Raw genomic sequence first — 20,805 nt, 5'->3', positions numbered from 1 at the left:
CCACTTGGCCGCTCAGGGGGGGTAAAACCCTAAACCACCTTTTTTAACTTTAGCATTGCACTTACCCTCATTTTCAAAGGATTGCACCCCCATTAGTGATTAAATATTTCACTAATTCCTGGTGGGCTCCTTCACCCCAACACATCATCTGGGAAGTAGCAGGGGCACAAATTGCCTGCAGCAACACCCCCCCCACACCATCAGCCATTAGAAAATATTGCAATTTATTCCATCTCCTTCCAGAAATACACTTTTTACACCATTTCCAAGCAGCTTTTTTTTTTTTTTTTTTTTTTTTTTTTTTTTTTTTAAATAGAGAGGAGGGGGGAGAAGTCACTCGGCGGGGGACTGACCCTCCCCAGCACCTGGCGCGGGGGCCAGGGGGGCGGCGGGGGGCTCTGGGGGGGCGTCGCGGGTGCGGAAGAGCAGCTCCCCGGCGGGGATGACCTGCTCTGCCTGCCAGGCGCCGGCCGGGCCGTACTGCTGGTAAAAGTCCGTGTCGGCCTGGAACATGACGAGGGCCTGAGCCGTGTGGATGCGGACGTGCTGCGCCAGGCTGCTGGCGTCCAGGAATTTTTCTCCGCAGGAATCGCAGGCGTAAAGGATCTGGGTGTTGGGGTCTGTTAAAAAAAAATAAAATAAAATTGAAAATTAAAAAGGGAAGCAAGGAGGCAGCTGAGCCAACCCCCACGCCTTGCCCCTTCCCCTTCTCACCTGCTTCCTGTACTTGTTTCACCGCTTTGGTGATCTCGGCTTTAAGTGCTTCGGTCTCGTCCGCCGTCACCGCGGCTGCCACGGGGACCACTGTGGGGGGAGAGGAGGGAAGGTGATGGCAAGGGGGGGCGGGTGTCAGATCACCCCAGCTGGAGCAGGACAGGGGTTGGGGAGGGGGCTCCAGCCAGGCCGGGATGTTCCTGGACTCAGGCTCTGGTAAAGGGTGCTGCAGCCCAGGGATGTGCTGACCCCCAACCTGCACCCCACGGTTAAACCTCGCTTTTGGGACGGCTCTGGGACCCCCAACCTGCGCCCCACGGTTAAACCTCACTTTTGGGACGGCTCTAGGACCCCTAAACCTGCACCCCACGCTTAAACCTCGCTTTTGGGACGGCTCTAGGACCCCTAAACCTGCACCCCACGCTTAAACCTCGCTTTTGGGACGGCTCTGGGACCCCCAACCTGCACCCCACGCTTACACCTCGCTTTTGGGACAGCTCTGGGACCCCCAACCTGCACCCCACGCTTACACCTCGCTTTTGGGACAGCTCTGGGACCCCCAACCTGCACCCCACGCTTACACCTCGCTTTTGGGACAGCTCTGGGACCCCCAACCTGCACCCCACGCTTACACCTCGCTTTTGGGACAGCTCTGGGACCCCCAACCTGCACCCCACGCTTAAACCTCGCTTTTGGGACGGCTCTGGGACCCCTAACCTGCACCTCACGGTTAAACCTCGCTTTTGGGACGGCTCTAGGACCCCTAAACCTGCACCCCACGGTTAAACCTCGCTTTTGGGACGGCTCTGGGAGCTCCCGGCTCACCCGTGAGCTGCGTGACAGCGGTGGCGGCCAGCGCCTCGGTGGCCAGCGTCACCATGTCATCGGAAGCCACCGTGACGATGTTGACCTCGTCGCCTTCCTCCGGCTCGAGGATTTTGATGCCCGCCTTGCCCTGATGCACCGTCTTCACGTGGGAGCGCAGGTTGTCCACCCGGTTGAACCCGCGGCCACACTTGTCGCACAGGAACGGCTTCTCCCCTGGGGACGAGGTCAGGAATTGGGGGTGGTTGAAGGTTTAGGGGGTGGTGGTTAAAGACTGAAGAGGTAGTTAAAGGTTTGGGGGGTGCTTAAAGATTTTGGGGGGGGTTGGTTAAAGGCCAGGGGGGTGCTTAAAGGTCTGGGGGGCGAGGCAGGGTGCTGTGACGGTACCCACCGGTGTGGATAATGATGTGCTTGGAGAGATCCCCCACGTTGACGAAAGCTTTGTTGCAGACGCTGCATTTGTGGGGTCGGATATTATCGTGGTGGCGGATGTGGTTGGCCAGTTGGCTGGACTGCACGAACCTTGTGGGGACACACACACACACACACGATGGGTCACCATGATCCCCTGACACATCCCTGCTCTGTGTTCCATCACCTGTCCACGGAGCGGGGAGCAGAGGTGCCCCCTGAAATTCCTGGGGCATCCCCTCACCTCTTGCCGCAGCGTTCGCAGACGTAGGGCTTCTCCCCCGTGTGCTGGCGCACGTGGGCGATGAGGGAGCTCGCCTGGGTGAAGGCTTTCCCGCAGATCAAGCACTGGCACGGCTTCTCTCCTGGGGGAGGAGAGGGAAAAGCGCGTGGGGATCAATAACCCAGGGATGGGGAGCCCGAGGCTCCCCCCAGCATCCCCTGAAGGGTGGAGGGAGCAAGAGCAGAGCTGCGTCCCTACCCGTGTGGATGCGGACATGTCGCTGCAGCGCCCCGGGGTCGGCGAATTGGCGCTGGCAGTGGACACAGACGTAGGGTTTCTCCCCGCTGTGGATCCGGAGGTGCCGTTTCAGGTTCCCTGAGAGCAGATGAGGCTCAGCCCTGGGTTGGGGGGGCTGCACGGTGACCCCAGCACCCTCCCTCCATCCTTCCCAGCACCCCTGTAGCCCCCTGGGGAAAGCCCATCGCGTCCCCACGGGGCAGGGAGCGCTGATGCCTGGAGCCGAGGGTCAGGGGGTAACGTGGTGGTGGGGACGGCCAGAACAAGCAGCTGTGGGGATGGGAAGACTCTTCCGGGCTCATCCAGACACCCCCCCGGGCTCTGCAGCAGTTTGGAGAGATGGGAGGAGACACCCCCGGTGTGATCCCATGGGGGACGCCAGCCCAGCCCTGCACAGGGAGAAATTCATGCGCCACAACCACGGCACCACAGTTAAAAGGATTAAACCCTCCTGTGCCCAGGATTAAATCCTTCCTCTGGGTTCTGAACACCCCTGGAGCGGTCCCTGACCCCCCCCAAACCAGCCAAACCCCCGTCGCTTGCACCTCACCACCTACCCACCCCATGCTACCTGAAGTGGTGAACTGTTTGCCGCACTCCCGACACTTCAGGGGCCCGTCCGCGATGTGAATCTTCAAGTGAGCCTTCAAATTCCCCACCTGGCGACAGGGAGAGGGATACAGAGACCCCCCCTCATCCCCCCCATTTCCCTCTGGAAGGACCCGAACCGCCGTGGGTCCGGCTCTTTCCCCCCACCCTACTCACCTGGTTGAATTTCTTGTCGCAGTGGGGACACTTATGCTCCTTGTTGGTGTCGTGGGTCTCCAGGTGCCGCATTTTTGAGGTGGGATCGGAGAAGGAGCGCCCGCAGTAGTCACACTGGTAGGGTTTCTCCCCGCTGTGGACCAGCTGGTGCCGTTTGAGGTTGCCAGAGGTGGTGAAGAGCTTGCCGCAGTCGTCGCAGCGGTACTTGGCCTCCCCCGTGTGCCGTTTCTTGTGGAGGTTCAGCAGGCTGATGAGGCGGTAGCTCTTCCCACACTCCTCACAGCCGTAGGGCTTCAAGGGGCTGCAGAGGAAACGAGGTCATGGTGTGGAACCGGTGTGCAGAGCCGAGCCCCACCGCCCCAGCTCAGCCCCTCCGGGTCCCCCAGGACGTCCTGACGCAACACGAAAGGGAAGGACCGGGGCAGCTCCCGTCCCCTCCCACCCCAACGCACAAAGATTTGTTCTTTGGTAGCAAAATTCCCGTTTTTTAGGTGCTTCTGGCATCTTTTTATGGCTGGCACCATCCAAATGAGCTGCTGGGAGTCTCCAACCCTGCAGCGCCAGCCTCTCCAGAGGAGAGGTTGAGTCCTTACACCCTTACAGCCTCATCCAAACCTTCCCCCACCGGCCTCGTGGCCGTACCTGTGCGTTTTCTCATGGGCTTTGCAGGCAGCTGGGTCGGAGAAAGCTTTGTTACACTCCCTGCAGGAAAACGGTTTCTCGCCGGTGTGGATACGGATGTGCCGCTTGAAATTGCCGGTGTGGGTGAACTCCTTCCCGCAGTCCTAGGGACAGAGACGCGGCCGGTGACGCTGCGGTGGCCCCGAGGGACCGGAGATCCCCCCGCGGGGGCCCACGCCCGGCCTCACCTCACACTTGTGTGTGACGGAGCCGTAGGCTTTCGTCTCGGTCCTGTCGCTGTAAGTACCCGAACGCAGTAGACGGGTTTCACCCGAGTTTTCCTGTCCAGAGTCGGTGCTCCCTGATTCGTTATCTTCAGCGTTTTCTCCGTTTTCTAACCGGGGCTGCTCTTCCTCAGGGATTTTAGCTTCCTCTTCCTCCTCTGCTGTCACCTCCCCCTCTTCCTCCTTCCCCTCCAGCTTCATCTCTGTCAGCAGTTATAAAACGGGGACGCTAAAGATCGGGAGCAGCATCAGAGACACAAACCCCGCCTGTATGTCCTAACTCTAAGCCTGTGTTTAAGGCGGTGGGGATTAAACCTGCCCTACTGTACTCCGGAAAACCCTGGTACTCCATCACACGACACAGGTGCCTGGAGTCAGTTTGGATTTGCAAGTCATTAGCCCTAAAATCCAAAAGCTAGCACAGAGAGAGGAGCATTTCCCAACCTCTCCTAGCTCTGGCCCAAGGAAACTTGCTCCCATGAGCTTTGCGACTCGCAGGAGACAGCGTTTGCACAGCAAAACTCACACTAACCAAATTATTTGCACGGAAAACAAGGGTCCAACCCTTGCTGAGCCCTCCTGGAGGGAAGGGGCAGACAGCAAAGCCCTCGCCCCCACCCTCGCCCATGAACACACCTCCCGTTTCGGTGCCCTGAGAGACACTGCCCTTCGCCGTGGGGCTGCCGCCGCCAACCACGCTCTCCGCTGGCTGCAAGTGGCTGGTGAATTCGGCGTTGGGGCCCTCCTGGATGGCAGCACCTGCCCCAGAAACAACAGAGTGTCTCAGGCACGCGCGAGGAGACAGGCAGGCTGCAGGCAGCAGAGTCTGGCTGCAGGACAGGGTGCGTTTTGGGGGTGAGAGTGGGATTTCAGGTGGTGTCCCATGGTGGCTCACCTTTTTGGCCACCCAGCTGCTCTGCCTGCACCTCGGGCTGTGCTGCTGCTGCTGCGGCAGCTGGCGTCTCTTCCTTGCCCTCCAGGTCGGGAGGAACTGGTTTTGTTTTGTCGAGATCACCCAGTGGTTCTGCCACCTTCTTGTCCTCGACAGTTGCCTTGTCAGTCCCTGTGAGGGAAGAAACAAATCGATCCAGCATTTGGGGCCCAGGCAGGGGCTGTGAGAAGAAGGATTCCCACACCCCAGAAAGATTCAAGGAAATGACAGTTCTTCAACTGCTGGTGCCGCGTGAGGATCAAACCCCATCCAGACATCCCAGGTGTACCCAGGACGTGGATTTGGCTGGTGGCCAGAGCATGTGGCTGCTTCATGGGGCAATTCTGAGTCTCCTCGGATGAGGGAGAGCAAGGAGGTTACGTACCAATCTCGGCAGGGTGCTCCTGGCTCTCGGTGGGGCTTTCTGCTGGCATGGAGAGGGACTTGAGAGCGTTGCAAGCGCTGACAATCTCCTGCATCTGGAGGAAACCCGCCACGGCCATCACGTCTTCCACGTTGTCAGGGTTTAGGCTCAGCTTAGCAGTGTACATGAACTCCAAAACCTGACCCAAACCTGCCAGGGAGGCGATGCAACCAGAAATAAGCTTTCACCTCTTGGCCACACAATTTTGAAAAGCCCGCAGTGCACCAAATAACAGGCTGAAGAGCCTCCCTCAAACCCCAGGCACCAAACCGCTTCATTTAAGCATCTCGGAGGGATATCGGACAACCCCCTGCCTACCCGCTGCATTGCTGATGTCGAGGTGCACCACGTCCTTCTGGTCAACAAAAAGCATCCTGAAATACTCGCTGCACGCTGCCAGCACGGCTTTGTGGGCCTTGAAGTTGATGCCGTCCACCACGAAGGTGCAGTCGCACAGCAAACCCAGCTGCCGCTGCTGGTTCAGCTGTTCCAGGACTTGTTTGCTATGCTGGGGGAATTCCATGGCTGTGGGGAGAAAACAAAAAAACCAAACAAACCCCGGGGAGGGAAGTGAGGCGGGTGCCGAACCCCTAATGCCGCCTCAGAAAGGGCCACGAAGCAGGACAGATCACAAAGTCACGGATCAACCACAGCCTGATTGCCCTGTTCATTAAAAAATGTGGCCTGAAAAGCCTAATTTCAGCTCCTCGCTACAGCCACCTGCCTCCCCCACCACAGACAACCCCCAAAACCTCTCCTGTTGCAGCTGCAGTGTCAACACAGGGCTGGAGAAAGAGTTCACTGAACAGTCAATATATTTTTTTGCCATCCTAACAGTATTTAAAATACATTTATTCCTCTTCAGCCGGCCCAAGCTGCGAGCAGGAACCCTGATGCCTCTGCAAACACAAGTCCACGGTCCCTCTGGTGAGCAGGCGCTCCCGCTGAGGGCGCAGCACGGAAAATGTTCAAAAATCTTCAAGCTCCTGCTCATTTTAGGTGCTCACATCACGATACCGAGGGATTTTTATCTTTTATTGTGTGTTTGGAGGGAATTCTCCCTGCTCAAAGTGCAACTTTCTCAGAGGAATGCTGCAAACTCCTGGAAACACTGTAAAAGCCCATTTTTGAACGAGGTCCTCGTCGGCAAAGGTTGAGGGGTGCTGCGAGCTCGATCTGCTGCCACGCGCTGGGTTTTCTTCTGGGCTGCACCCGCAGGGCACAGTGTAGAGAATGAAGGGTTTGCACTCCGCTTTGTTTTCAGAAAATGATTCCTCCGTGGGCTAAAGGGATTGTTTCATCACTTGCCCAGCAAGCGATGAGCAAGGAAGGAGGAGAAAGCAAACACGGACTATCCACAGTTATTGTTCAACAGGCCAGGACGTTGCTAAAGCTCTGGATGTTGGAAGAAACAAAGTTACAGCCACGGAAACACTCTTGGTTTCGATGCTAAGTCTATGCTTGGTGTCTCTCTAACGTTTTCCAGCCCATAGCAGCTGCTTTTCCACTTTACCAGGTCTTAAAAACAGTACCAGGGAGTCTCAGTTAAAGGGAAAACAACAGGTTTGGATCCACAAAACCGGGTCGCTTCCAGGCAGCAGCGAGCACATCCCTTCCTCCACACGCAGCCGGCGAGCACCGCGGGCAGAGGGAGCCTCCTCCTGTCTGCTGCGGGTGCTAGCAACGGCCTCGAGGAAAGATCTTCCACTCAAGGATCGATTCGGCTTCCAAAATCATTTCCAGAGGGGATGAGGAGCCCAGAAACCTCCGACAGCATCGGATCACGCGCAGAGAGTTTCACTCCCAAAAGGCGCCGTTTGTCTTTGCAGTTAACTCGCCACCACAACTTTCCCCCAGCTCTCCAAAACACGGGGTACTTTTTATACATCCCTTATACAAAATACATCCCTGGAGAGCCAGAAAAATCAGTATTTGTATCAAAATCCATCTAAACCCCCGCATACGTATGACCCTATAGGGTTTGCAAAGGAAGCTCTGGAAAAAAAGGGGAGGATTTTCCCAGCAGGACAAACAACGCTGCGTTCCATGCTTGGAAAGCTCTGTGCAGCAGGACCTGAGAAATCACGATGGTTTGATGCACACAAAAAAGGCTATTTTCAGTAATTTGTAGGAGGGACTTTACATCTGAATGATGATTTTTATCCCCGATTGGACTCGCCTCAGCTTTGCACCCCAGCTTTGCGATGGAAGTAAAAACTCAAAAAACTCAACGCTTCCCAGTAAGCCTCCTCTTCTCTGTGGTTTCCTCCATGACACCACGTTAGAGCTTCATCGGAGCACGTGAGCGCAGCAGGACAGAGGTTGGGACGAGCTGCGTGTCACCCTCCGCCTGAACCCAGCGTCCGACGTCCTCCAGCAGCTCAGATCACCTTTGTATATTAAAATCCCTGACTCCAAGCCTTAAAAATCCCAAATATCTGGATCAAAAATCCCACGGTGCACCAGAAACACCACCCTGGCTCCTTGCCACCACTCGGGCAGGGCCAGTTTGAAGCTCCGGTGTTGAGATCAAATGGGATGCGCTGAAATGGGGATGGATCCGGGGAGGGAAAATGCCAAATCAGGCATTGCTGGTCCACCCGATGGCTAAATAAATCAGCTCCCGTTCGCACAAACCCATCGCCGTTGGCTGTTTAAGGCAGCAGTGCTGTCTGAGGAGCTCTGACACACAGAGTTTTCGCCTGACAAACAAAGATAAGCCAGGATCAGTGCCTGAACTCACCCCTGCGCTGCCAGGAGTGGAGATATCCAGGGGACCAATGCTGCAGGCGAGATGGATGCAGCTCTCCTTCACAGTTTTCCCCCTTCCCAGTACTCAAGTCAGTCTCTACGCAGCCATCCTAGGAGAAACAGGACAAAAAGCTCCATTTAAAAACCCAAACCTTGTGTGTGGAAGGCACCAAGGTCCGGCGCTACCAACCCAGGACCGGGCACCCACCAATTTCACCTCATCGGAGGCACAGAAGCGCCATTTCCCCTCCTGCCCTCTCCCTGACACGGCTGTTGAGTCTCTCATTACCCGATTAATCATGGAAAAGCTTTGTTATAAGAACACCGACGCACGCAGAGATAAAATACAGCAGCGACAGTCCCAGGGAGCTTCCCACACGAGCTCTGTTAAGCTCTCTTGCTTATTAAAGACATTAACCTCTGCCTGTACTTGCCACCCAAGTGTCTACCTATCAAAAAAACCCCAAAGCCTCAACAAATTGGAAAAAAATAGCGGTTTAAACATCGCCTTTCAATGCTGTCACCATCCAGCCACCCATTCTTATGCCGAGAAGATAAAAAGGAAGAGGGAGTTTACTTTCTGCTTACCGTCATCACCCTTCTTGTGTGTCAGCTCGGGGAACAAAGCAGCCCTAATCCCTTCAGTCTCTGCGAAGAGAAGTCTGTCCTCATTTCCACTAACTGATTCTGCAATATTTTCAGTTAAAAAAAAAAAAAAAAAAAGAAAAAAAGTTAAGAGCTGATCTAACCAGAGCATTCAAGGTACAGACGTGCCAATAACATAAATTACGAAACAGAGAAGAGCTCTGGAGTTTGTGGTCAGCAGTAAAACTGTAAGGTAAGTTCACATTCTGCTGTAAGGGGTGGGGGGGAATGACAAGCAGGAAAATAACTTGTTGAAAAGGAACTAAAAGGAGAAAGACACGAGGAGAGAGATGAGCAGAGACAGGCTGGACCACCCCCAGTGAACAGACACCCTGCAGAGCCCTCGGTTATTTAGTTTTCAGGCCCAGGGATAGGCTCGTGCAGGCAGGGCTGCCCGCAGGTAACCGGAGCCCTGGGCTGCAGCAGGCAGGGAGCCAGCGGAGCCACTGAGACATCGCCAGACCTCGAGCTCGGCCGTGAAAACCGCCCATTTCTGCAGTGCCTGGATGATGAACTCCAAAACCTTCATCTTCTCACAAAAATCCTGCCTTGGGTATGCTGCCCAATCTCTGAAATTTTAGCAGAAGCTTCTAATGTAGAAATGCAATTAAGGAAACGTGGTTTGTCCACATAACACGTCATCCGTGTCCAAAAAGCGACGCCCGCAGAGGGCACGTACAACCAGTACAGGATGTCATCATGCCAAAAAAATATGCCAGAAGATGAGAAAAACCCTTTTTTCCTTGAGCTGCTGCATGATGCTTTGAAGTTTTCTCCGCTCTTCTGCTGACGACGTCCTTGACGCGCAGGCAGACAACTCAGCGGTGTCGGGGCGGTGTCAGCTGTCAGGGCTGCGACCCTCACAGATGTCCCACTGCGTCCTGAGGGGGTGGCGGCTGCCCCACACGTAGGGGGAGGAAAGAGCTTTGCTCCCGGCCTCGCCTCAAATCACCCCACGGCTCCGTGGAGGGACACACGTTCTCCCACAGAGGACATGGACACCCGGATGAGCTGGCGAGGGCACCAGCAGCCCCCCCGCTCCCCTCACGACAGCTGCCCTAGGCCTGAGGAGGGAGTACAGGGTGCAAATCCAGGGGGGATGAGCTGCCACAGCCCTCCCTCGAGTGCTAAGGGGATGGGGGGGACCCCCACGCAGCCTCCTCTCAAAAGATCGGGGGGCACACACCGGAGTGCGCCTCAAAAACAGCTTCCTCTGGGGGGGACCCCGCAGGCAGCGAGCTGGGCCGCAGCCCCCTTCCCCTCCCAGCCCCCGTGACCCCCGCAAGGCCCCTCCTCAGGCCCGCCAGCCCTCTCCCAGCCCCTCCCCGGGCTCCCCGCCGCGCCCCGTGCCGCTACCTGCCATGCCGGGCCGGGTGGGAGCCTCACACCACCGCCCGCAGCGCTCACCGTGACACGGACCAGACAAAGGGCGCCGCCATCTTGACGCCGGGCGGAAGCGGCGTCGCCCCTCTCCGCCCACCGACGGGGCCACCGCGCATTCGCGACGCGGCGCGGCCCGGCGATTGCGCATGCGCAGACGGGGCGGTGGCGGTGATCACGTGATACCGCCTTCTGTTCCGCCCCCCCCGCCTTAGGAGCGCCGCCATGACAGTGCGAGGGTGGCGGGCGGGGGCGCGTCGGGAGTTTCTAGGGGTTGCTTGGTCTCGGGGCTGGCCCTGTGGCTCCGTGAGGAGCAGAGGGCCCTGTTCCTCCATGCTGTCTGCCCCTGAGGGCTTCTGTCCCCGTTCCGAGGTTGCCCACACCCCAGTTGGCCAAGGTGTCAGGCAGCCACCATGATGGCGGCTGGGCGTCCCCACAGGGAGCGAGCCTGGTGGTGTGGTCCCAGCGGGCCAGCACTGCTCAAAAAGCTGTAGATGTTGTCTAAGGTGGGCCCTTTGTGTGGGCAAACCTCCCCTTGCAGGTGTGCAGGGCCAGGTGGCATGAGGAGGCCTGTGCGGCTCTGAAGGCAGCTGTTCAGTGGTGTGCGCTGGAGGGTAGCAGTGAGTTTGGGCAGGTGCAGGCAGCAGGCAGCCCCACAAATGTTAAATTCCCATCAACCTGTTTTCCCCTAAGTCCAGATTTCGTGGCCTGACTGCCAAAAATGAGCCTGTAGTGGGGTCAAGCTGCTGTGGGTTTGGTGCTGGGGCTCTGAGCTGTCCCTTCACCAGCTCCATGGCTCATAAATCTTTCCTGTGCAAAACCAGGTGGTTCTGGGGAGAAAAAGGGCTTTTTAACTTTCTCCTTTTGCTGGAGCTTTGTGGGTGAGGGCCACCCACTAGCCTGTCACCACTAGATGGCAATCTGTGACCGCGGCGGGTGGCTTCCTGGGTGCTGGGGCACCCTGGGCGCCCAGGCTGGCATTTTGGGGCAGGGCAGACACATCCCATTGCAGAGGATTAACGGCAGGACATCACCGCTGCTCCCTGCCTCCATGGCTCCGATTTCCTAAGCTGTGCTGGGGGCTTTTATAGCCATTAAGAGGTTTTTTAATAACTTTCAAACTTTGTTCCTCACAGCGTCCTGTGGCAGGGAGTCCCCAGAGTGACCCGATAGACAAACTGCCCGAGGAGATGATGGAGGAGGCGTTTGTGTGTGTGTCACCAGTGCTGCAGGTGTGTTTATGCAAGTCATGAGTTGTTAGCGGACAAGCAGGGACGAGATGACCTCAAAGTTTGTGCAGCAACACAAGCTGGGCGGTGTGTGGTAGCTATAAACAGCCACTCACCCTGGACGGGTGCCTCGCTGTTGTTTGTACACATGGGGAGATGGAGCCGGGCCCTTGGTGGGGATCTGGGGAGCTTTTGGTCCCCTAAAATGAAGCCCTTGGGGTTGGCAGCCAGGCTGGGACCATTGTCCTGCCTCTTGCTGCTGCTTGGGGCTTCCCCAAGGGTGATGGGTGCGGGTGGACGAGAGGAGGAGGAGGATTTGGTGACCTTCCAGGTGGGCTGGCGGCTGAACAGCTGAGGGAATGGCTCAGAAATAGAGCGGCGGGGAAGAAATGAGTCACCTCGGACTGGAAATAAACGGGGCCACAGGCACTGGAGGGGAGCTGGGATGGCTCCTTGTCCGTGTTTTTGTCAGGAGGAGGAAATGCTCACAGTACCCCTTACTGAGACACCCCTCGGGACTGAACCTGTAGCCCTTCTGGGGGAAAAGCATCAAGAAAACATTAAAAAACTGAGGAGGCAGCAGTCAGGCATTCTCAATAATTTATCACAGGCTGTATATACAGAGACAAGCTCTGGCGGAGGGTTGGGGAAGGGAACCTTGCTCCTCGCTCCCGGCGGGGCTCTTGGCATGCTGGATCTTCCCCATCAATCCTCACTGGCTAAAAACTGCCGGAGCCCGGAGCCGAGACTTCCCTCCGGAATTTCTCTGGTGGGTGACAGGATGTGTCTCTCCACGCCAGCCCCTCGGCATGGGTCTGACCCCACAGGGGAGCGTTCCCGTTCCCTACCCCACGTCCCACCTCCTTCCCAAATCACCCAAATAATTAATAAGGGGAGGGGAAATTGGACCCCCAGCCCCTCAGATCTTGATCTCAGTCCGGAAGGTTTGCTGGACGTGGTCGGTGTGCTTGGCGGGCTGTCGCTGAGCCCGGATGGTCAATGTGCCATCGTCCCCCAGTGAGGATGACACCGATGTGGGGTCCACGTCTTCGGGCAGCTGACATTTGTGGGTGAAGGTGTTCATGACAGTGCCGTCCGCAGCCAGCTGGGGAAAAAAATGGGTGAAAAAGGGGCAGTTTTGGGGTGCAGGCAGGACAGGGGCTCATTTTTCCCTCCCCTTGGGTGAGGTTGGTGGTCACGCCTTGTGTGTAGTGGTAATATTTATCTCCCCAAGGGGACGGGCAGGATGTGGGTGGCACTGGCGGGGAGAGAAAGGTGCTGGTTTTTGTTGCTACCCCCCTGGGAGAAGGGTGATTACAAGGCATGAGTTTGTTGGGCCTCATGGGATTTGCTCCTACAAAATACAGGGTGAAAAGACAGGGAAATGGTGAATTAAACCTCACCGGGGTTACAGCCAGGGCCATTAGGAAGTTGGAGGGGGGGTGGGGGTGTCTCCATGTCCCCCAGCTGAGGATTTTGGGGTTCTGCAGACTTTGGGGGTGAAAAAGGAAGGGAGGGAGCTCCCACCTTCTCGGCGTGCACCTCGATCTGGTTGTTGGAGGTGGTGACGATGATGTCCTCAGGGGCGAAGTCGCTGACATCCACCGTGAACTGATAGGTGTTGCCCAAGGTCTTCACTGTGCCGGTGTTGCCGGGACGAGCTGCTGGCAAGGAGCGGGGTCACCGCTACGGTTTAGTGGGGTCCCCCCCTCCTCCAAAACACCTCTCAGGGTCACGGTCACATTTTGGGCAGGGTCCCCCCTAAATGTCTCTCCCACAGCTCCAACTCTTGCCCAAACCCTCCAGGAGGGGACGTGCCAGCGTGGGGGGAGAAGAGGCATGACTAACCCCACCTTCACCCCATGTCCCAGCCTTAAAAATGGGGGTCCCCCCTCCCCCAAACTCACCTGAGAACCCCAAGGTCTCACCACGGGGCCGGACAAAGCTCCCAAAAAGTTCCATAGTGCCGGCGGGCGACGCCGACCGGTGAAAGCTGCGCTCCGATCGGAAAGCAGACGAGGATTTCACGTTCATCCACCGCTTCCCCCCCAAAATCTCGGATCCCCAGCTCCCGCCGGGGAGGAAGAGCGCAGCCCCCTTCCTCGTCCTCCTCCTGCAGAAGGCGAAGCGGGGTTATATCGGGGGGGGGCAGCTTGACGAGCTTTTTAAAGCCTCGTTAAGGCTCCCGGCCGCCTGCCAGACCTCTCATAAATCGAGCTAAATTTAGGTCTTGCGCCGGAGACGGTGGAAATTTTTCCCCTCTCCATCCCCCCCACTCTCAACGCCATGGAATGCGATGCTGGCGTTCCTGCCTATTATTAAGGAATAATAATGATAATTAATTAAAATACTTATTAAATACTCCCTACCCCGGGATGTACTTGGGGACTGGGAGCTTGGAGGTGGCGGCGGGGGGGGAAAAACCCGGCTCGCTCCGGCCAGAGCGGGTCCGGCGGCTTCGTCAAGGTCGTTTTTAATGAGCTCGTTTGCAAACTCAGTCTGGCAGCAGAGGCTGAGGCAGGAGGACCGGCGAGGGGGTGCTGAAAAAGGCGGGGGGTCCTGTCCCCCAAAATATCCCTGGGATGGAGCACCCCGTTCCCGGGGGGCTGCGGGGAGAGAAGGAGGAGGAGAGGGTGCTGGTGTCGCAGCAGAGCTGGAGACCCTGCCCTGAAGCCCGGAGGAGGCTCCGAGGTGAGACCCCCCCAACCCAAAGGGGGGGACCTTGGGTGTAAGGGGGTGTTTTTTGGGGGTGACTACCCCATTTCCCCCCCCCTCTCCCCCCCCCGGCAGGGTGCCTGGAGTGGGTGAAGCGGCAGCTTTTCCGTGTCGGGGAGGACTGGTATTTCCTCTTCATCCTGGGGGTCCTCATGGCCACCATCAGCTTCATGATGGACCTTGTCGTCTCCAGGCTGTACGAGGGTAAATGTGGGGCTCCCCTGGGGGGGTTCGCCTGGTGTTAGGACAGAGTGGGGGGGTTATCTTTGGGCTAGGGGGACATCTCCCTCTCGCTGCTGCTTCTCCAGCCCACCGGTGGCTTTACCAAGAGGTCGGTGACATCTTAGTGCTCAAGTACCTCTCATGGACCATATACCCCACGGCGCTGGCGGCCTTCTCCACCGGCTTCTCCCAGAGCATCACTCCGCACTCAGGAGGTGAGCCAGCTGCACCCCAACCTCCCCAGCTCCCCAAAACTCCCCTCCCGTAGCAGGAGGACCCTGAAAATGTGGATATTCCCCCCCCAACACTGGCCCAGGCTCTGGCATCCCGGAGCTGAAGACCATCCTGACCGGCGTGGTGCTGGAGGACTACCTGGCCATCCAGAATTTTGGAGCCAAGGTGGTGGGGTTGACCTGCACCTTGGCGTGTGGCAGCACCATTTTCCTCGGCAAAGTGGTGAGGGATTCCCCCCCGCCATCCCAGATCCTGGCATCGCCAGCGGTTTTAGTCAGCGCTGGGGTGGTGGGGGGGGGACGCTCAGCGCCATGTCCCCCCTCCTCATCACCCAGGGGCCCTTCGTCCACCTCTCGGCCATGGCCGCGGCGTATCTGGGGAAGATGCGGACCTCAGTCACAAGGGAGTATGAGGTGGGGATGCTGCCCTCACCCCTAAATTAGGAGGGTTGTTATTTTACACCCCCTCCCCCCGAAAAAAAAAAAAATTGGGGTTATGGTAACCCCCCCTGCCCCGCAGAACAAGTTCAAGCAGAACGAGATGCTGGTGGCAGCACAAGCCGTCGGGGTGGCCACAGTTTTTGGGGCTCCCATCAGCGGTGAGGACTGTCCCCACCCCACCCTCAGGACCCCCAAACTGCCCTCCTAAAGACACCCCCAACTCGCTCCCCCCCCCCCCCCCAATTTTTTCCAGGGGTGCTTTTCAGCATCGAGGTGATGTCCTCCCACTTCGCTGTGCGGGATTACTGGCGAGGTTTTTTCGCTGCGACCTGCGGCGCCTTCATGTTTCGCCTCCTCGCCGTCTTCAACAGCGAGCAAGGCAAGGCAGGGTGGGCAGGATGTGTCCCCCTTTCCCCCCCCACCCCGGGGTGGTGGTGGACCTGTAGCATTTTTGGGGTGCCCAGCCCCAAAACCATGCACTCATTCCTCTACCTCCCCACTCCAGAAACCATTGCTGCTGTTTTTAAGAGTGACCTCAAGATTGATTTCCCCTTTGACCTCCTGGAGACCTTTTTTTTTGCCATTTTGGGGTAAGGAGGGCCCTGCCTGTACCCCTGCCTGTACCTCACTGTACCCCACCTGTACCCCCTGCCTGCCCTCTCCTCCACAGGGCCGTCTGCGGGCTCTTGGGCTGCGCCTACCTCTTCTGCCAGCGCTGGCTGCTGGCGGCGGTCAAGGAGAACTGGCTCACGGCCAAGCTGCTGGCCACCGAGTCTGTACCGGGCGTCTGTCTGTCTGCACCCTGCGTGTCCGTGTGTCCGCTGCGTGCAGCCTGCGTGTGCCCTCCATGCACCCTGTGTGTCTGTGTGTCCGTGCTGTGCGGCCTCCGCCTCTACCCTGCACATCTGTGTGTCCCCTCACGCACGCTGCATGTCTGTGTGTCCCCCGCCAGGCACCGTGCGTGTCCGTGTGTCCGTGCCATGCAGCCTCCCCGCCGACCCTGTGTGTCCGTGTGTCCCCCGCCATGCACCCTGTGTGTCCATGCTGTGCAGCCTCCATGTCTACCCTGCATGTCTGTGTGTCCTCCCATACACCCTGTGTGTCTGTGTGTCCCCCCCATGCACTGTGTGCATCCATGTGTGTCCCCTCAGGCACCCTGCGCGTCTGTGTGTCCCCCCCCATGCACCCTGCACGTCTGTGTGTCCCCCACACACACCCTGCGTGTCCACCCCACTCACCTTGATTGTCCATGTGTCCCCCCGCCCACCCTGGGCGTCCCTGTGTCCCCCGCCATGCACCCTGCCCATCCACCCCGTACATCCTGGGTGTCCTTATGTCCCCCTCCACGTACCCCATCCGTCCATCTGTCCCAGCCCCACCTCTCCCCCCCTCCAGCAAGCCCGTCTACACGGTGCTGGTGGTGCTGGCCCTCGCCTCCGTCACCTTCCCGCCCGGGCTGGGGCAGCTGATGGCCTCCAGGGTGAGTTGGGGGGGGGGGAGCGAGGCTCCCCAGGGCACCCCAACACATGCCAGCGGGTGCTCAGGATGTCTGTCTGTCTGTCTGTCCTTCCAGCTCACCATGAAGGAGTATCTCACCTCCCTCTTCGACAACCGCACTTGGGGCACGCTGGTCCCCAACACCTCCTCGGTGGCCGACCCCCCCAGCGTGGACCCCCGGGGGCTCTGGCAGGAGTGGTGTCACCCCTCCACCACCATCTTTGGCACCTTGGCCTTCTTCCTGCTGATGAAGGTAGCCATGCCCCCCCCCCCCCCAGTCCCTGTGTCCCCACTCCCCGAGATAGGGTCCCCATGGGGATGACCCCCCACCTCTGCCCCCCCAGTTCTGGATGCTGATCCTGGCCACCACCCTGCCCCTGCCCGCCGGCTACTTCATGCCCATCTTCATCTATGGTGAGTCGGGGTGTCTGCTGGCCTGGACTGAGGGGGGGTGGGGGGTAATCATCCCTGAGGGTGCATCTAGCCCTTGAAGGGGGGGTACAGGGCGTGCATGCAGCCCTAGGGGGGTCCATCCAGTCTGGAGGGGGTACAAGGGGTTTTATCCAGCCTGGGTGGGGGGCGATACAGCCAGTCTTGGGTGGGGGGGCTACAGGGATTTTATTCAACCCAGGGAGTGGGGGTACATCCAGGCTGGGGGAGTGTGGGAGTTGTATCCAGCCCTGGCAGGGGGGCTACACCCAGTCTGCGGGTGGGGTACAGGGGTTGTATCGAGCCCTGTAAGTTGGGGGGCTGCATTCAGCCCCAGGCTGGCTGCAGAAGGATGGTCATGTCTAGCTGCACCATTCCTGGGGGTGGGGGGGGCTCCTGGGGTCTCTCTATCTTCCCCCCCCCCCCCCCCCCCCCCCCATTTTAGGAGCTGCCATTGGGCGCTTGCTGGGGGAGATGGTGGCCCTGCTCTTCCCCCGAGGCCTCCGTTCAGAGGGAGACCTGCACCCCATTATCCCGGGTGGCTACGCCCTGGCTGGTGAGTCACTGGGGAAGGGCAGGCTGGGGGGGGGACACCCATGGGTGGGGAACACCCACCACTCATACACCGACCCCCCCTGCCCCCGTCTCCACCACAGGTGCAGCCGCCTTTTCGGGCTCGGTGACCCACGCCATCTCCACGGCTTTACTGGTGTGTGAGGCCACCGGTCACCTGGGCCACGTCCTCCCCGTCGTCCTGGCCGTGCTGGTGGCCAACGCCATCACCCAGAAGCATCAACCGTCTTTCTATGACGGCACCATCATCGTCAAGAAGCTGCCCTACCTACCCCCCATCCGCAGCCGGCACATGGCGTAAGGCCTCCACGCACACCCCCCTCCAAAAAAAAAAGCAACATATTTTGAGGCGACTGATGGAAATTTGAGGGGTTTATGGCTCACCAGGTCTTACCAAGTGGTGGTGGAGGAGTTCATGGAGCGCCGGGTGGTGGCCTTGGCCATGGGTGATGGCTTTGAGGAGGTGCTGGTGGCCTTGGATGCCTCTGCCGATGGCGAATACCCGGTGGTGGAGAGCACAGGTGGGACGTGGGGGATGAGGGGTGTCACTGTGACCCGCGGGGGACACACACACAGACATCACCAGGCTTGTCCCTGTCCCCCAGGGTCACCCACGCTGGTGGGCACCGTCAGCAGAACCCAGCTGGTCACCTTCCTCCAGACCCACGAGCATCCCCAGGCCCCTCAAGGGGAGAAGGTAAATGGGGGCGGGGGGTGAGGGGGGATGAGCCCACCCCCCACCCCCAAAAAGCTGTTTTTCCAGCCAAAAAATTAACATGTCACCTTCCCCAAGTTGGCCACTGCGGGGACACTTGGGGACAGCTGCACCATTGAGCCCATCATCCTCCAGCTCTCACCGTGGACCTCCCTGCACCAGGTTTGAGGGGGGGACCACTCCAAACACCCCCCCCAAATTGTGTGTCGCGGTGAGGGGATGCGGCAGGGCTGGCTTTGTCCTCACGTGTCCTCGTTGTCACCTCCCCAAGGCCCATCACCTCTTCGAGCTGCTGAAGCTGCAGCGCGTCTTCGTCACCCGCTGCGGGGAGCTGGTGGGAGCTGTCAGCCGCGTGGAGGTAAAGGGGGGGCGCACAAAGGGGTGACAAGGGGGGGGAAGGGACAAGGAGGGGACAAGCTGCTCCCCACCTCCTCTGTCCCCTTGCAGCTGCGGAGAGCGATCGAGGAGCTCGCTAACCCCAAGTGATGACTTTTGAGGACTGCAAGGGACCTCCCCCCATCCCCCGGGATGTCACCCATGGAAAGGGAGGGGGGCGGTCCTACCCACCCCCCCCCCAAAGTGATGTGGGTCACCCCGCCCCCCCGGGGAAACCCAGATGTCTGGGAATTGGGGGGCGGTTCTCCAGCAAACTGTGCTCTTGCATTAAATACATCAGTCCCGCAGTGCTTCCTCTTCCTCAGCCCCACAGATTCATTTTGTGTCTGGGGGGGTGGTGTCACACACCCCCCCGTACCCCACAGCAGCACTCAAACCACCCCAAATCACCCCAAAACTGTGCCCAGCCCCGGGACATGCATCGAAGCACCCCAATCTCTGCCCCACCCTCCCCTATAATTATCAGTGCATAATTATCCTTAATTATTGCAATTCATGAGGGTGGTGGGTGTTTTGCGACCCCAAGATCCTGGGGGGAAATGGCGGGGGGGGGGGGGGGGGGGGCAGTTTGAGGGCCCAGCTCTTTAGTGCCCCCCCAAACTAGGCTGCAGTGTTTTTTAGGGGGAGAGGGGGAGCAAAGGGTGTGGTGGACGCTAACGAAGACATAATTAAGCCTGCTGGGATAATTAAACTCGGCAGGGCAGGTTGGGTGAGGTGGGCATGCCCGGGCCCAGCCGGAGGAGAGGTGAAGCGGGGTCAGCGCCAGGGGAGACACCCCAAAAGCGGGGCAGGTGATGGGCGAGGCACTGGGATGGGTGCTGGGGTGGGGGTGAGTCTGCTGGGAGCAGGGACGGGCTGCAGCACCCTGTGCCCCATGGAGGGTGCTGGGTGGGGTGAGGGGACCATGGGGAGGGGGTCCACAGCACCCGTGAAGGGTGATTTTGGGACACAGGATCCACAGCACCCATGTCATCCATGGAGGGTGCTCAGTGGGGTCCACAGCACCCATGTGCCCCATGGAGGGTGCTCGGACCATGGGGAGGGGGTCCACAGCACCTTCATGGCCCATGAGGCTGCTCAATGGGCGAGGAGGCCGTAGGGTGATGGGACCACAGCACCCACCCCCCCCATGGGGACCGTCGCACTCACAGCACCCACGGGTGATGCCCCCATCCCTGCCTGTCACCCCACTCCTGCTCCCATGGGGATGAGGACAGGAGTCTCGCCGGAACCGAGGCAGGCAGTGGTGAGAGGGGGCACCCAAAGGTCCCGCGTGCCCCGTGCCTCAGTTTCCCCATCACCCTTATCCGGCTCCGCCACAGGCAAACAGCGATAAGGTGCTGCTGGGTGCCACCACGCACCCAAATCCGGGGTGTGTGTGTGTCCCCCCCCCGCTGGCTCCTCCCTGGGTGCTGCTGGACTTTGAGCCGGGACCGAGGGCGGTGACAGGGCTGAGACCGGCAAACTCGTGCCATGCACGGGGCATCCACAGGCCCAGACACACCAAAAGAAGGTGAAAACCACCCAAATGGCAGCTTTCGCAGCAAGATGTTGGCCCCCCCTAACCCCCCCTCTCCTTGTTTATGGTTTTGGGCATTCCCCCCCCCCCCGCCCCGCTCCTTTTTCCGGCTTTTTTCCACCCAGTTATTTGCAGGCACCAGGCGGCCGGGCCTGCTGCCGCCGTGGCTTGGGTTTGGCTTTGGGGGTGCGGCGGGTGAGAAAAAGGCCAAATTCCTCGTGGGTTTTGCTGAGGACAAGAGGCCCTGCATGGGAAACGCTCCTCGAACTGTGTGCAACCCCTTAAAACCTCCCTTAAACCCCTTAACCCCCCCCCTTCAACTTCTTCAACTCCCCCTTAAAAAAGTCTTTTAAAATAGCATTAAAACCCCTTAAAAATCCTTAAAACCTCTTAAAAACCCTCTTAACAACCCCCTAAACCCTTTAAAAACCCTTCAAACCCTTCAAAAAACCCCCCACCTTCAACTCCTAAAACTCCCCCTTAGAGCCCCCCTTTAGAAACATCCCTAAAACCCCTTAAAAACAACCCTAAAAGCCCTTAAACCCCTTAAAAACTCCTTACAAAT

At 58.7% G+C, this 20,805-nt stretch overlaps 3 protein-coding genes across 6 annotated transcripts; 1 reads left to right on the top strand and 2 right to left on the bottom strand.

Moving 5' to 3' along the window:
- Positions 1-294: 294 nt before the first annotated feature.
- Positions 295-10,354, bottom strand: ZBTB17 (zinc finger and BTB domain containing 17). Its single transcript, XM_074925075.1, has 17 exons — positions 10,248-10,354; positions 8,835-8,933; positions 8,239-8,356; positions 5,814-6,020; positions 5,457-5,645; positions 5,036-5,203; positions 4,777-4,899; positions 4,105-4,343; positions 3,878-4,020; positions 3,236-3,536; positions 3,042-3,129; positions 2,432-2,548; positions 2,195-2,315; positions 1,931-2,061; positions 1,540-1,755; positions 715-804; positions 295-620 (listed from the first exon to the last, which is right to left on the bottom strand). The coding sequence occupies exons 2-17, from the start codon at positions 8,838-8,840 to the stop codon at positions 334-336; spliced, it is 2,544 nt and encodes an 847-aa protein (XP_074781176.1). The 5' UTR covers positions 8,841-8,933; positions 10,248-10,354; the 3' UTR covers positions 295-333.
- Positions 10,355-12,083: 1,729 nt separating this feature from the next.
- HSPB7 (heat shock protein family B (small) member 7) lies at positions 12,084-13,653 on the bottom strand. 2 transcript variants are annotated; one of them, XM_074924939.1, is made up of 3 exons: positions 13,408-13,653; positions 13,028-13,164; positions 12,084-12,605 (listed from the first exon to the last, which is right to left on the bottom strand). In XM_074924939.1, exons 1-3 carry the CDS (start codon positions 13,532-13,534, stop codon positions 12,420-12,422), a joined length of 450 nt encoding a protein of 149 aa, XP_074781040.1. In that variant the 5' UTR covers positions 13,535-13,653; the 3' UTR covers positions 12,084-12,419. The 2 variants fall into 2 exon arrangements, with proteins under 2 accessions (XP_074781040.1, XP_074781042.1); XM_074924941.1 differs by having other exon boundaries at positions 13,028-13,161; positions 13,408-13,650.
- Positions 13,654-13,785: 132 nt separating this feature from the next.
- LOC141969310 (chloride channel protein ClC-Kb-like) lies at positions 13,786-19,003 on the top strand. 3 transcript variants are annotated; one of them, XM_074924936.1, is made up of 19 exons: positions 13,786-14,191; positions 14,291-14,419; positions 14,524-14,652; positions 14,754-14,893; positions 15,007-15,084; positions 15,191-15,269; positions 15,365-15,490; positions 15,617-15,701; positions 15,782-15,883; positions 16,507-16,591; positions 16,685-16,861; positions 16,953-17,022; positions 17,483-17,593; positions 17,694-17,907; positions 17,998-18,131; positions 18,216-18,307; positions 18,404-18,487; positions 18,597-18,683; positions 18,773-19,003. In XM_074924936.1, the coding sequence occupies exons 1-19, from the start codon at positions 14,083-14,085 to the stop codon at positions 18,809-18,811; spliced, it is 2,070 nt and encodes a 689-aa protein (XP_074781037.1). In that variant the 5' UTR covers positions 13,786-14,082; the 3' UTR covers positions 18,812-19,003. The 3 variants fall into 3 exon arrangements, with proteins under 3 accessions (XP_074781037.1, XP_074781038.1, XP_074781039.1); XM_074924937.1 differs by lacking the exon at positions 15,782-15,883; XM_074924938.1 differs by lacking the exons at positions 14,754-14,893; positions 15,007-15,084; positions 15,191-15,269.
- The last annotated feature ends 1,802 nt before the right edge of the window (positions 19,004-20,805 follow it).

The sequence above is a fragment of the Athene noctua genome, chromosome 22 (genome assembly GCF_965140245.1).
Source record: "Athene noctua chromosome 22, bAthNoc1.hap1.1, whole genome shotgun sequence".
NCBI lineage: Eukaryota > Metazoa > Chordata > Aves > Strigiformes > Strigidae > Athene > Athene noctua.
This window is presented reverse-complemented; position numbering and strand designations above follow the sequence as displayed.

Coding starts and splice junctions, on each gene's coding strand:
- ZBTB17 (XM_074925075.1), bottom strand. Junction 6,021..8,238: donor CCACTCCTGGCAGCGCAGGG/GTGAGTTCAGGC, acceptor TTCTCCCCACAG/CCATGGAATTCCCCCAGCAT. Junction 4,021..4,104: donor CCGTCACACACAAGTGTGAG/GTGAGGCCGGGC, acceptor CTCTGTCCCTAG/GACTGCGGGAAGGAGTTCAC.
- LOC141969310 (XM_074924936.1), top strand. CDS start 14,083: ATGGAGCACCCCGTTCCCGGGGGGCTGCGGGGAGAGAAGGAGGAGGAG. Junction 18,132..18,215: donor CCCGGTGGTGGAGAGCACAG/GTGGGACGTGGG, acceptor CCTGTCCCCCAG/GGTCACCCACGCTGGTGGGC. Junction 18,488..18,596: donor CGTGGACCTCCCTGCACCAG/GTTTGAGGGGGG, acceptor CACCTCCCCAAG/GCCCATCACCTCTTCGAGCT.
- HSPB7 (XM_074924939.1), bottom strand. CDS start 13,534: ATGAACGTGAAATCCTCGTCTGCTTTCCGATCGGAGCGCAGCTTTCAC. Junction 13,165..13,407: donor TGAGACCTTGGGGTTCTCAG/GTGAGTTTGGGG, acceptor GCTCCTTGCCAG/CAGCTCGTCCCGGCAACACC. Junction 12,606..13,027: donor TCGAGGTGCACGCCGAGAAG/GTGGGAGCTCCC, acceptor TTTTTTCCCCAG/CTGGCTGCGGACGGCACTGT.